Genomic DNA, 14,123 nt, shown 5'->3' on the forward strand with positions numbered 1-14,123 from the left:
TCAAAGTTTACTCAAAGGAGGAAACCTCAGTGCCAATAGCTCAAACTTACAGTGTTCCACAGGGTTCTATCCTATCCCCCTTGCTATTCAACATCTTTTTGTCACCTCTCCTTACTTTAGCCCAATCAATCAGTTTCACAATCTTCGCGTACGTGGACGATATTCAACTTCTTCATCCTGTGGATACTACAAATACCTCAGAAATACAAGAAATCAACAATAAATTAGACAAAATAAGTGACTGGCTTCAAGTAAATAGACTTTCTCTTAATCTCGATAAATCATGTGGTCTACTTTTTCCAACCAAAAACAATGAAACAATAATAGGAAAGATCCTTATTAATTCTTCCCCCCTAAAAATAGAAATAAAAATAAAATTACTGGGAGTAATTATAGACAAAGACCTTACATTTCACGATCAAATCAGCTCAGTGGTAAAAACATGTTTTTACAAGCTTCATCTCATATGTTCCCTTACTTCCATTCTTGATACAGATGCAATCACAACCTTGATTCACTCTTTAGTTATCTCCCATCTTGACTATTGCAATTCCCTTTACAATGGAATTCTCCAAAAAGAACTCCGACGCCTACAATTAATCCAAAACACGACAATAAAACTTATACACAAGTTAGAGAAATATGATCAAGTCACCCCTCTTCTGAAAGAAGCGCACTGGCTGCCCATCACACACCACGTTACTTACAAAACCATCATGCTGACATTCAAAATCAAACTCTCCCATCAACCTTCCTTCCTTGATAAGCTCCTCATTCCACTGCGCCCTACACGGACGCTTAGATCAGCAGACCAGAATTTACTCTCCATTCCTTCTATACAAGGAAATTGAATTTTTCCGTAGTAGCCCCAACTCAATGGAACACCCTACCATCTCATCTCTGCCATGAAAAACTAATCAATAAATTTAAGATTAACTTAAAAACTTTCCTATTTCAAGATGCTTTCAACTGCTCTTGAATTACCTCTTTCTCATTCAACCAACTGCTTTTAAGAAGCGATCCCATCCTCATGTTTTATTCCTCTCCCTCCGTTTCCTTTCAACTCTTTTTTTTCCCCTCTCTTCTTTCTCTCTCCTTTCTAATAATGTAACTTTACCCCTCTCCCTCCTCCTTATCCTCACTTTCAAGTTTGTCCTGTCTATGTCCTTAATGTATATCCCCTTTTCTTCCTCAAAAAATTTTACTTTTATAAGCTTAATCTTTTATCTCAATTTTAAAATTTTATTGTAAACCAGCTAGATACCCGTTGATGGTCGGTATATTAAAAATTAATAAACTTGAAACTTGAAGGCAAATCAGGAGAAGGGGTAGCTCTTTACATTAGAAAAGACATCAAAGTTACTAAAATTACAGACATCAAGTATAAGGGAGAATCCCTCTGGGAGAACCTTTCAAGGGGCAATAACAAATGCCTATATCTTGGTGTTGTATACAGACCACCAAGACAAAAGGAGGATGCAGACGATGAACTAATGGAAGACATTGAGACCATCACACTGCGAGGAGATACAGTACTGATGGGAGATTTCAATATGCCCGATGTGGACTGGAACAAACCTTCCGCCACGACCAGCAAGAGGCTACTAGCCTCCATGCAAGGAGCACGCCTCAAGCAATTGATATTGGAACCCACCAGGGATCAGGCAATCCTGGACCTGTTACTCACCAACTGAAAAAGTGTCACAGAGGTATCGGTGAGAGATACCTTGGCCTCCAGTGACCACAACATGGTGTGGTTCCACCTCAAGAAAGGAACCAATAGGTCAAATATAGAAACATAGAACATGACGGCAGAAAAGGGCCACGGCCCATCTAGTCTGCTCACACTAATGGCCCACCCCCCAACTACCTCCATGAAGAGTTCCCACATGCCAATCCCATCCTTTCTTATAATCTGGCACGCTGCTTGCCTCAATTACCTGTTGTGGAAGATTATTCCAGCGATCAACCACCCTTTCGGTGAAGAAATATTTTCTGGTGTTGCCATGAAATTTCCCACCCCTGATTTTTAACGGATGCCCTCTTGTTGACGTTGGTCCTTTAAGGAAAAAGAGATCCTCTTCCACCTCGATATGGCCCGTGATATATTTGAACGTCTCGATCATGTCTCCCCTCTCTCTGCGTTCCTCGAGTGAATACAGTTGCAACTTACCCAACTAAGGTCCTAAATTTTAAAGGAACAAATTTTCAGGGCATGGGGGACTATGTCTACAAAGCGCTGAAAAATCAAAGCACGACGGACAAGGTAGAGGTACTATGGTCGACCCTGGACATCGTGTCCCACACCGTAGGTTATTGAACAAGATGAACATGTTAGGACTAGGAGAAACACTGACAGCATGAGTAAAAGACTGGCTTGGCGGCAGGCTACAAAGGGTAATGGTAAATGGTATTCCCTCAAAAACATCAAAAGTGACCAGTAGAGTGCCACAGGGCTCAGTCTTGGGCCCGATGCTGTTTAATATCTTTGTAAGGGACCTGTCTCAGGGACTTCGAGGCAAAATTACATTATTTGCGATGACGCTAAACTATGCAATGTTGTGGACAGGGCAACAGAACCTGACAGTGCAACCAGGCCCAACACTATGGAACAGGACCTACTTTTACTGGAACATAGGACCAATACTTGGCAACTAAACTTTAATGCCAAAAAATGTAAAGTAATGCATCTTGGAAGCGTAAATCCAAGCAGAACATACACCTTGAATGGTGAAAACTTAACAAGAACTACTGCAGAAAGGGACTTGGGAGTACTCATCCGAGAAGACATTAAAGCTGCAAATCAGGTGGAGAAAGCTTCAGCAAAGGCTAGACAAATGGTGGGTTGCATCAGAAGGAGCTTTATCAGCCAAAAGCCTGAAGTCATACTGCCGTTGTACAGATCCATGGTGAGACCACACCTCTGGAGGCCGCATTATCAAAAAGATGTGAAGAGAATGGAGTCGATCCAGAAAATGGCCACCAGGATGGTCTCAGGACTGAAAGATCTCCCATATGAAGAACGTCTGACTAGACTGCGCTTATATTCTCTCAAAGAGCACAGAGAAAGGGGGGACATGATAGAAACATTCAAATACATCAGAGGCCGCATTGAAGTGGAGGAAGATATCTTTTTTCTTAAGGGTCCCACAGCGCAAGAGGGCATCCACTAAAACTTAAAGGGGGAAGATTTCATGGAGACACCAGGATATACTTCTTCACCGAAAGGGTGATTGATCAATGGAATGATCTACCACGCCAGGTGGCCGAGGCCAGTAGCGTGCTCGACTTCAAGAGACGTTGGGACAAACAAGTGGGGTTGCTACAGAGTTATGCTTATAAGATGGATTCTCATGGGAGGGAAGACTCTTGAGTGGGCAGACTTGTTGAGGAGGTCAGACTTGGTGAGGGAGGATTCTTGAGTGGGCAGACTTGTTGGGTCGCCGACACTTTTCTGCCATCATACTCTATGTTTCTATGTTTCTAATAATCTTTCCACATATCCTTGGGTTTGGGATAGTAGGTGTGGAGCTCATATTGGGACAGAGTCCGCATCCGGGCCTGCCACAACTGATAGGAGGGGGACTCAGGCGAGGCCCAATAGTGAAGAATAAGTTGTTTCACTACCAGAATAGCATGAAGAATGCAGACCCGCAAATCAGTAAAGAAATCGAGTAAAGATCCCAACGCCCCTATTGGAAGAGTTTATAGAACTCAGGGCCGAACCCATCAGGGCCCGGTGATTTTCCTAGTTTTAGCTTGCGGATGGCTAGCTGTAATTCATCCCCACTAATAAGCCGATTGAGCTGTTGGCACTGCTGCTCTGAGATGGTAAGAAGCTTAAGATCACACAGAAATGTTGTGTACACTCCAGCATCTCCGGGCTGGCCGGAATATAAAGCGGTGTAAAACTTCACAAATTGCTCAGTAATGGACTCCTGGGTCCTGTGCAAAGTCCCCGATGAGTCCTTGATACTAGTAATCACGTGTCTAGCCTTTGAGGGTCATACCAGATTAACCAACATGCACCCTGTCTTATGTCCCCACACATGCAGTTTATACTTATAATAATACTCTTCACTGCTCGTTGATTCAAAAGGTCATTAATTTGTGATTTGACTTGCCGCAACCTATCATGTAAAGAATGGTCCAGAGTAGAGATATGAAGGGCACGCAGGCCATGTAGTTCTTTGGTCAGAGCCAACAGGTCTCTCTCCCACCTGCATTTTGATGCCACCGAATATGCTAAAATGTATCTTCGCATAACAGCTTTCGCAGCTTCCCAATAGGTGACAGGGTCCACATCAGCCACATCATTAGTCTGAGTGAATTCCTCCCACCTCTTCCCCAGATATTCCAGGAAAGCGGGATCCAGATATAAATGAGGGGACATCCACCACACCCTACCCCCAGAAGACTGAGTAAATTGGAGAGCCACCCCTAAGAGTGCATGGTCTGACATGAGAGGATCCGCCATAGTGGCCTGCAGAAGGTTGCAGAGAGTAAAATGTAGTCTATGCGAGAATAGGAGTTATGGGGGTGGAAATAGAAGGAGAAATCCCTGTCCTCTGGGTGAAGGGTGCGCCAAGCATCAAGTAAGCCCAACTCCTGTATCAGAAAATTTATCCCCAAGAGGAATGGGCCCTGTTAGAGGACTTCACAGGCTTACAGTCTAGTAAGGGATTTGCTACAATATTGAAGCAAGGATCCCCACCAAGGAAGAGAAGAAGGCATGAGTATGTGTTGAGCGCATAAATGTTCCCAGTCACCACTTGTCCCCATATTTCCCCCTGTAAAAACAAATATCGGCCCTCAGGGTCCTTAAGTTCCTGATATACATGAAATGGGATTCTCTTGTGAATGAGTGTGGCCACCCCACTCTTACGAGTACTGTAGGATGCAAAGTATATTTGCCCTACCCAGTCCCTCTGAAGCTTAAGATGTTCAGTAGCATTTAAATGGGTCTCTTGGAGAAACAATATCCCCCTTTCCTTTTTCAAATATGCGAGTAGCTTGGTTCTCTTAATGGGGGAGTGAACACCATCAACATTCAGTGATTTGACATTCAAATTAGCCATTGAAATATAACAAACATGTAGAAATAAAGAGATCATAGGATACATCAGTAACCGAGAAGAGGGAGACGTCCCAGCCAAATCCCCCTCCTCTCTCAGGTTAACTCCGAACTCTCACTCCCACCATGCTCCCCAGCCGTCCATACAGCCACCACGCAAACACACACTCCCCCATTCGCACTCCAAACACACAACCCATCCAAAACCCCACAAACAAACTACCCACCCCCAATAAATTCCCCCTTCCTCTCCCTCCCCCAGATTCTGTAGTCTACCCATAGAAAGACGCAGCTAGAGGCAGCAGCCCCGGGCCCCCCCCCCCCCACCGTGCACTAAATGCATATTAAATAAAAGGAAAGCAGACAGCCCAAAAACCCTTCTAGAGAAGTAACAAACAGTGCATAATAATTCCTGAACAGCAGAATAAAACATGTACAAAATGAACGAGGTCCACCACAGGCCCAAGCAGAAAAAGATAGGAGGGTAAAAACATAAACCTGAAATCTGGATAAGGCAAAATAGAATAATTCCCCCCTACTCTCTGACAGAGAACCACATAAGAAATATGGGTGAGATCTCTAAACAGTGGAACATAAAACTGTAGAACCTGCAGGCTAAACACAACTGGAAGATAACAAGTGGAGCATGGTTCCAGACAAATGACCGACAAAGGGCACCAAAAAGGTCTGTAAAGGTTGCACAAAGTAGCATATACTCCCCCAGCAGCGATGATGGGCAGTAGCAGCAGACAGCTAGCTGGGACACAGAACCAAACCCAAAAAGGTGAGCAACCATCCCCTGCATGAGCAGGTAAGATAGTAAGGGGAGCTGCCGGTGTTCATCTGTCCAGTCTTTCGAATGTCCAATTTAGAAAGAAACCACGACAACTGATCCACATAAGTCTCAGACTGAAACCTCCTCACGGTGATCTACCACTGCCGGAGGTAGCTTTTTGATAAAAAGAACCAGGTCCTGCGGGGGTCTAGGTAGATGACCTTGTAATGAAAGACTCTGGCCTGGGCAGGATACAGCAGCATGGCTCGGATTTTCCTTTTTAAAAGCTCATTGTAATAGGGCACCAAGCTCGACGGCGATAGGACACCTGAGGGGAAAAGTCTTGAAATATAATGATTTTATTACCCTTTTAAGAAAGCTCTTTCCCTTTGTGGTACTGGCTGAGTATTTTTTCTATAATAGCGAAATTGAGGAAATGAGCGACCACCGGTCTCGGGCGCTGTTCCCCCTCCCAGCGAAGGCCCACTCGGTGGGCTAGTTCAGTAGTGATCGGGGACACCGGGGGTTGAACTTTCAGCACACCCGGCAACCAGCCCTCAAGCCAGGACCACAGGTCCACATCCTGGACTGCAGCGGGAATTCCAATAAATTGCAAATTGTTGCTCCATCCACGATTTTCATGATCTTCGAGGCGCTGTTGCAGGACCTTGTTGGAGAATTCCAACGTTCTGAAATGCTCCTCGAAATTGTCTGTTTTTCCCTCCTAGTGGGCCAAATGACCCTCTGCTCGCTGCAGACGATTTGCCTGGGCGTCCAAGCTCTCACAGAACTCCTTCTTGAACGATTGGATCTTCGTAAGCTTATCCTCCATCACCACCATGAGAGATCTTGTGAGTTCCTGGATCACCACATCTTGCAGGGTAAACATGGGAACTTCATGGGCTTACGCAATCTTGTATTCCACAGGCTTTTGCTTATACTTAGCTCCCCTTTGTGGTTTTGAAGTCATGACAAAGCAACCAAGTTCCTGGACAGAGCCACAGGTGCACTACAGGCAGCTCAAGCAAAGGATAGGGAGAAAGTAGCTGTAAGTACCCGGAAAGGCTGTCTAAAAGTAGATGAGAGGTTTCAACGCCCCGGAGCTGCTGAGAGGCACGGTCATTTCATGGCTCAAGCATCACGTGACCCCCAATAGTATATTGTATTTATATTTTTAATTTTGATTGTAAGTATGTCTCTTATTTGATTGTTTTATCTTTCCTATTAATATTGGCGTTTTTTACATTGTGATTTGTTTTGTAAACTGCTTGACCTTTTCCATTAAGAGGGACATCAAATGAGAAATAAAAATAAACATAATCAAAACAACCAAAAGATTGTGGGACAGAAAATCAGATATACCAGTTTGTAGTTTATTAAGTGGCCAAATAAATTCATAACAGTAGGCTGGTATCAAGATACGAGCTTACATTGGAAGCTTCTGTGCTCTGCTGTTCATTTGTAACCTTTTCAACTGCATGGATTTTTTTGTGATTGTCACGTTTTTATATTTAAGACAGCCAAGGACCCTATAAGACCACTGAGGAAGGCATTTTACTTTGCCAGAACTCGGCCTTTGTTATTTGGTTTTTATCTTATGTGTCACTTGTGACAATATACATCCTTTTTGGATTGTTTTTAAGATTATTGTTTTTAAGTCATTTGGGCACTGCTATATCTGATCTTCTGTTCCACAATCTTTTTGTTGTTTTGCTGCTTCATCTCCTATGTGCAACATTTTGGATTTTGTTTTTTGTCTAAATGCATTACTGGTGCAAGATATGGGACTCCTTTGACTAAAGTGCACTAAATGTTTTAGAGCACGCTAAATATTAGCATGCGATGAGCACGCGCTAAATGCTAACACATGCATATTAGTCTATGGATACGTTAGCGGTTAGTGTATGCTAAACGTACGCTAAAACGCATAGCGCACCTTAGTAAAACAGGGGAATGGTGTTCAGTTCTGATGAACCAGAGAAATTCAAACAAATTTCTCCAATTCTAGATCATGTATTGGGCCTGTTTGACAAACTGAACAGTAGCAAATCAACAGGACCAGATGGTATGCACAGACACGCAAATGCATACAGTGGTAGACACATTGGCTGCAAAAGAGCAAGATTTTCTCATACAGTATCATGAATTTAATACTTTATAGTTTTGAAATTGTTCAGAAGAAATAGAGCTTTGACTTACTGAAGTGCCATTTAAGCTGCCACCCTAAATGGAAGGATGAGAGCAGTGATTTTAGAAAAGGACATCTCATGGGAAAGTCACAGAGCAGCAAAGTCACTTTATTTGGATCATTCAGTAGAGGCAGACAAACATATGAACACAGATACGGACACATAAATGAACACACACACGCAAATGTATACAGAGGTAGACACAGTGGCTCCAAAAGTGCAAAATGTTCTGACACAGTAATATCAAGTTAATGCTTTTTACTTCTGCAGGAGTTGAGAAGAACAAATACCAAGAAGAAAAGTTTAAACGTACCGAAAGACCAGATACCGGAACCACCCTCTCTATTCTCAGGGACAGTGTTAGGAGATGGCAAGGGGACCCCGCGATACAGACAGCTCACTTAGCTGCCATCAGCCCTGCCTTTGGCTGCACCGGTACCGCTAAACAGGATGGCAAAAGCAAAGACAGAAGCTGTGGGACTTTTCCTCATGCCTGCATCGCTCTAAGTTCTGTCGCTCTTGATCTTGTCACCCCCCCCTGAAGTGACTTCCTGTTTTGGAGGGGCATGATTGAGAACAGCTGAACTTAGAGCAATGCAGGCAAGAGGAAAAGTCCTGTGGCTTCTGTCTTTGGCTTTGCCATCCGATTTTGCAGTACCACAGCCAAAGACAGGCTGTTGGCAGTTAAAAATGGAAGATAGTGATCATGGAGGGAATAGGGTAATAGGAAAAACCCCTTTATTTCTATGGGACAGCATGCTGTATTAAAGGCGAGCCATTTGATCAAGTTCAAGTTTATTTAAAATTTGATTATTCGCCTATCTTGAATTCTAGGTGAAATACTTTCTTGGAATACAAAATTAAAAGAAAGACATATACAAACTAAAATCAAAGAGAAAAATGACAAATAGCAAGAGGGAAAGAGAAGGAACCACAATAAAGTTTAGTCTAGAACATAAGAACTGCTGCTGCTGGGTGAGACCAGTGGTCCATCGCGCCCAGCAGTCCGCTCATGTGGCGGCCCCCAGGTCAAAGACATGTGCCCTAACCGAGACCAGCCCTACCTGTGTTCGTACCGGTTCAGCAGGAACTTGCCAACTTTGTCTTGAAACCCTGGAACATGTTTTCCCTTATAACAGACTCCGGGAGAGCATTCCAGTTTTCCACCACTCTCTGGGTGAGGAAGAAATTCCTTACGTTCGTACGGAATCTATCCCCTTTTAACTTCAGAGAGTGCCCTCTCGTTCTCCCTACCTTGGAGAGGGTGAACAACCTGTCTTTATCCACTAAGTCTATTCACTTCATTATCTTGAATGTTTCAATCATGTCTCCTCTCAGTCTCTTTTCAAGGGAGAACAGGCCCAGCTTATCTAATCTCTCACTGTACTGCAACTCCTTCAACCCCTTAAAAATTTTAGTCGCTCTTCTCTGGACCCTTTCGAGTAGTACCATGTCCTTTTTCATGTATGACAACCAGTGCTGGACGCAATGTTCCAGGTGAGGACGTACCATAGCCAGGTACAGCGGCATGATAACCCTCTCCGATTTGTTTGTGAGCCCCTTCTTAATCATTCCTAGCATTCAGTTTGACCTTTTCGCTGCCGCTGGCTACAAAGAGCAAGATTTTCTGATACAATAACATAAATTCAATACTTTTGACTTTGGCAATAGTTCAGAGAAACAAAAGCTTGGACTTACCTCATTTCCACTAAGAAAAGGCTAAATGGAAGAATGAGAACAGTGATTTTAGAGAAGAACATCTCATGGGAAAATCACAGAGCAGCAAAGTCACTTTATTGGCATCATTCAATAGAGCTAGGAACACATATGCTCACAGATACAGAAAGAGACACTAGAGAATGACACGGGGAAAAAATCTGTCCCCGTCACTGCACCGTCCCCGGCCCACCATCCTCTGCACCGCCCTGTCTCCGCCGTTCCCTTCACCACCCCGTAACCGTCACCGCCATCCCTTTCACCACCCCGTCACCGCCACTGCCATCCCATTCACCGCCCCGTCACCGTCCCCGCAGCATCCATATAAGCCTCAGTACTGCGAAACACCATGAAGACAGAAGAGAGTCCTGCCACTACTACTACTGCACTGAGAATCTGTTTCAGTCCCTCTGCCCTGTAGTAAAAACAGAACATAAAATAAATCAATTGACTTGTCCTCCCTTACAATGACGTGTCCCCCATGTTCACCTATAGCTCGAATCAGGTCAATTGTGCACACTAAAAATGCAGGAGGATCTGGAACGTGAGCGCAGGCAGGCAGTGATAGAAAAACAGCAGACACCCGACCGATTGCAGTGTTCCGCCATCTCTCTCTCTCCATCTCACCTTAGATGTAGAGTATGCCGGCTTTCTTTTTCGCCCAGCTGCACGTGCGGGTGCTCATTTGTTCAATATTCTCCTCTGACGCAACCGGAAACAGGAAGTTGTAAGAGAGGAGAAGATTGATCAACTTGAGCAGCCGTGCAAGCGCGGCTTTTTGAACGCGTGCGGCTGGGCGAAAAAGAAAGCCGGCATACTCTACATCAGTGTTTTTCAACCTTTTTACACCCGTGAACCGGCAGATATAAAAGAATTATTTTGTGGACCGGCAAACTACTAGGGCTAAAATTTTAAAACCCTGTTTCTGCCCCATTTCCACAAGCTCGGTCACCTCAGTAACTATAGAAAAATAGACAAATATAGTGCGAAAAATATAGGCAGCAGATATAACTTCTCAAAACTGACACATTTTGATCACTAAATTGAAAATAAAATCATTTTTCCTACCTTTGCTGTCTGGTGATTGATTTCATGAGTCTCTGGTTGCATTTCCTTCTGTCTGTGTATCCTTTCTTTCATTTCTTTCTTTCTGCACTCAGGCCCAAGAATTGTCCCTTTCTATTCCCTCCCTCTTTCCTTCCTATGTCCTTAATGCCCCCGGTGCCTCCTTCCCATGTCCTTAGTGCCCCTTCCTGTCTTTAGTGCCCCCAGTGCCTCCTTCCCATGTCTTTAGTGCCCCAGTGCCTCCTTCCCATGTCCTTAGTGCCCCTGTCTTTAGTGCCCTCAGTGCCTCCTTCCCATGTCTTTAGTGCCCCCAGTGCCTCCTTCCCATGTCCTTAATGCCCCTTCCTGTCTTTAGTGCCCCCAGTGCCTCCTTCCCATGTCTTTAGTGCCCCAGTGCCTCCTTCCCATGTCCTTAGTGCCTCCTTCCCATGTCTTTAGTGCCCCCAGTGCCTCCTTCCTATGTCTTTAGTGCCCCTAGTGCCTCCTTCCTATGTCCCTCTCACTGCCTTCCATACTTTGTCCCACCCCCACCCCCGAATCCTGCCTGCTTACCTTTCTCCCTCCCTAGCCAAAGCCAGCCTGCTGCCTCCCTGCCGCTCAAAAAAAAAAGCCTCCTTTCTTTTCCCCTGCTCTTACCGCCATGCTCATGCTGAAGCTACTAAAGTCGACAGGAAGTCTTTCCGACTCAATTCTGATGTCGGAGAGGATGTTCTGGGCCAGCCAGGCAGAGATTGGCTGGCCCAGAACGTCCTTTCCGACGTCAGAATTGACGTTGGAAAGACTTCCTGTTGGCTTTAGTAGCTGCAGCATGAGCATGGCGGTAAGAGCAGGGGAAAAGGAAGGAGGCTTTTTTTTTTTGCGTGGACCAGCAGAAATTCAAACGGCGGTAAGGAGGGAGGGAGGGAGATGGTGGGGACCGCGCGATCCTTGATTGCCTCACTGTGTGGACAAGTCCATTCACCGCTCCACGGGGCGGTGAATGGCCTTGTCCACGTCCCGCAGAGGCCACTACTTTTTCTTCCCCGTTTCGGCAGGTTACCCACGGCTAAATGCGGCTAGCCGCGGGTAACCCGCCACCGTGTCATTCTCTAAGAGACACACAGAAATACAGAGACAAGCACACATATACACAGAGGTAGACATAGTGTCTACAAAGAACAAGAAATTAGGGAGGCAATCAAACTGGATAACAGAGTAATAATGGGAGATTTCATCTCCCCTGATATTGACTGGGTAAATGTATCATCAGGGCATGCAAGGGACTAAAATGCCTTGATGAAATTAAGGACTGCTTTATGGATCAGCTGGTTCAGGAACTGATTAGAGGTGATGCCATTCTAGGTCTAGTTCTTAGTAGAGCCTATGAATTGGTGAAGGAGGTAACGGTGTTGTTGCCACTTGATATCAGTGATCATAAGAAGTTCAGATTTGATATAATCCCTGGAATAAGTTCACACAGGAAATCTAATACAACAGTACTTAAGTTTAAAAAATGAGACTATGATAACATGAGAATGGTAAATAGAGACTTAGAGGTGCAGCTGCAAAGGTCAAAAATGGACATAGGTGTAGGTTTTATTCAAATATACTAAAACAACAAAATCCAAATAGCACCACAAATAAATGACTTCCTTTATGGTATAGATGTCAGTTTAAAAGTTTTTGTATAGCTTTTAAAACTCTTCGTCTTTCACAACTCTCTGATTTAGCTTCTCTCACTGTACCTTGTACTCCTTCATGTTTACTTTGTTCCATTGGTTCCAACAGACTTGATCTTCCTTCCCAAGAATGGTCAACTATGAATCTACTCATTCCTCTGCATAATTTTCTCTCGCTCTCTATTGTTTTTGAATAATCTTCCACCTTATATTAGATCTGAGCAATCCTTTTCCAAATTTAAATCATTTTGGAAGACATTTTTGTAGAAAGCGTTCCCAGGGTAACTCCGATTGAAATTCATGGCATCAGTAAATCTATTATTACATTTTAACCATTTTAATAGTATATTATATGTATATTTTTTATTTTGATTGAAAGAATGTCTCTTGTTTGATTGTTTTATCTTTCCTATTAATATTGGCGTTCTTTTCATTGTGATTTGTTTTTTAAACTGCTTTGACCTTTTGCATTAAGAGGGACATTAAATAAGAAATAAAAATAAACATAATCAAAACAACCAAAAGATTGTGGGACAGAAAATCAGATGTACTCGTTTGTAGTAGTGCTGCCCGATTCAGGGAAAAAATTTCGATTCGATTCGATTCAGCCTATTGAATTGGTTTTTCAATTCGATTCGATTTTCCTGCCCAATTAGGTGTTTTTTTCAAACATCCTGGTGGGTTTATATTATAGCCTCTTCACCCCCCCCCCTTTGCCTTCTCCTAACCACACTGGCGCTGTGGTGTAAACAAAATAAACAAACAAAAAAGACTTTTCCTCTGTTAAATCCTAGCTCACGGTTGTGGTCTAACACCAGCTCTGGCAGGATACACATTTCATATCTGACATATTGTAATCACAAAATGGAAAATAAAATTAGTTTTTCTACCTTTTGTTGTCTGGTCATTATTCAAATCTTGTTGGTCCCAGGCTCTGGTTGTCTTCTGATAACTTGCTTGCCAGGGTCTCCTTCTTTCTTCTTTCTCCATGCTAACCATCCAACTTCCATCTCTGTCCTCCCCTTCCATTTCCCTTCCTTCCCCGGAGGTTTGATATCTTTCTTTTTCTTCGTCTTCATCTACAGAAACACCTTTTCTTAACTACCCTTTCAGTCGGCATCTCTCCCTTCTTCCCCACCACCCCAGGGTCCACTATCTCTCCCTTTCTTTTCCCAACTATCCTCCTATCCAGTATCTCTATCCCCCTCCACACATCCTTTGTGTCCAACTTCTCTCCCTTTCTGTTCCTTCTCTCCCTAAATCCCATTGTCCATCATCTCTCTCCCTCTGCTCTATTTTTAGATCCATTATTTCTTCCTCTCCAAAGTCCGGCATATGCATTTTTCTTTGAACCCCCCTTCCCTCCCTCCATGTACTTCTACACCAGGGCCCCCTCCCCTGAAAGTCTGTCCCTCCCTGAAGGCCTGCACCTACCCCTGAAGGCCTAGAACCCCATCCCTGAAGGCCTGTCCCCCCTTGAAGGCCTGTCCCCCCTTAAAGGCCTATGCCACCATCCCTGGCCTGTCGCTGCTTTGAAGGCCTGTCCCCCTTGAAGGTCTGTCCCCCCTTGAAGGCCTGTCCCCCCTTAAAGGCATGTCCCCCCTTAAAGGCCTATGCCACCATCCCTGGCCTGTCCCCCCTTGAAG

General features: G+C 44.2%; 1 protein-coding gene across 5 annotated transcripts in view; it reads right to left on the reverse strand.

Annotated features, from left to right (window-relative positions):
- LOC117364169 (uncharacterized transmembrane protein DDB_G0289901-like) overlaps positions 1 to 14,123 on the reverse strand; it is a 374,119-nt gene that overhangs the window by 323,966 nt on the left and 36,030 nt on the right. For all 5 annotated transcript variants that reach the window (XM_033953100.1, XM_033953103.1, XM_033953102.1 and 2 more), the window contains exons 9-10: positions 9,737 to 9,757; positions 8,049 to 8,072 (exon numbers count right to left, since the gene is read on the reverse strand). In XM_033953100.1, the coding sequence (XP_033808991.1) occupies positions 8,049 to 8,072; positions 9,737 to 9,757 (45 nt within the window). The remainder of the gene's footprint in view (positions 1 to 8,048; positions 8,073 to 9,736; positions 9,758 to 14,123) is intronic.

Source organism: Geotrypetes seraphini, chromosome 7, assembly GCF_902459505.1.
Source record: "Geotrypetes seraphini chromosome 7, aGeoSer1.1, whole genome shotgun sequence".
Classification (NCBI taxonomy): domain Eukaryota; kingdom Metazoa; phylum Chordata; class Amphibia; order Gymnophiona; family Dermophiidae; genus Geotrypetes; species Geotrypetes seraphini.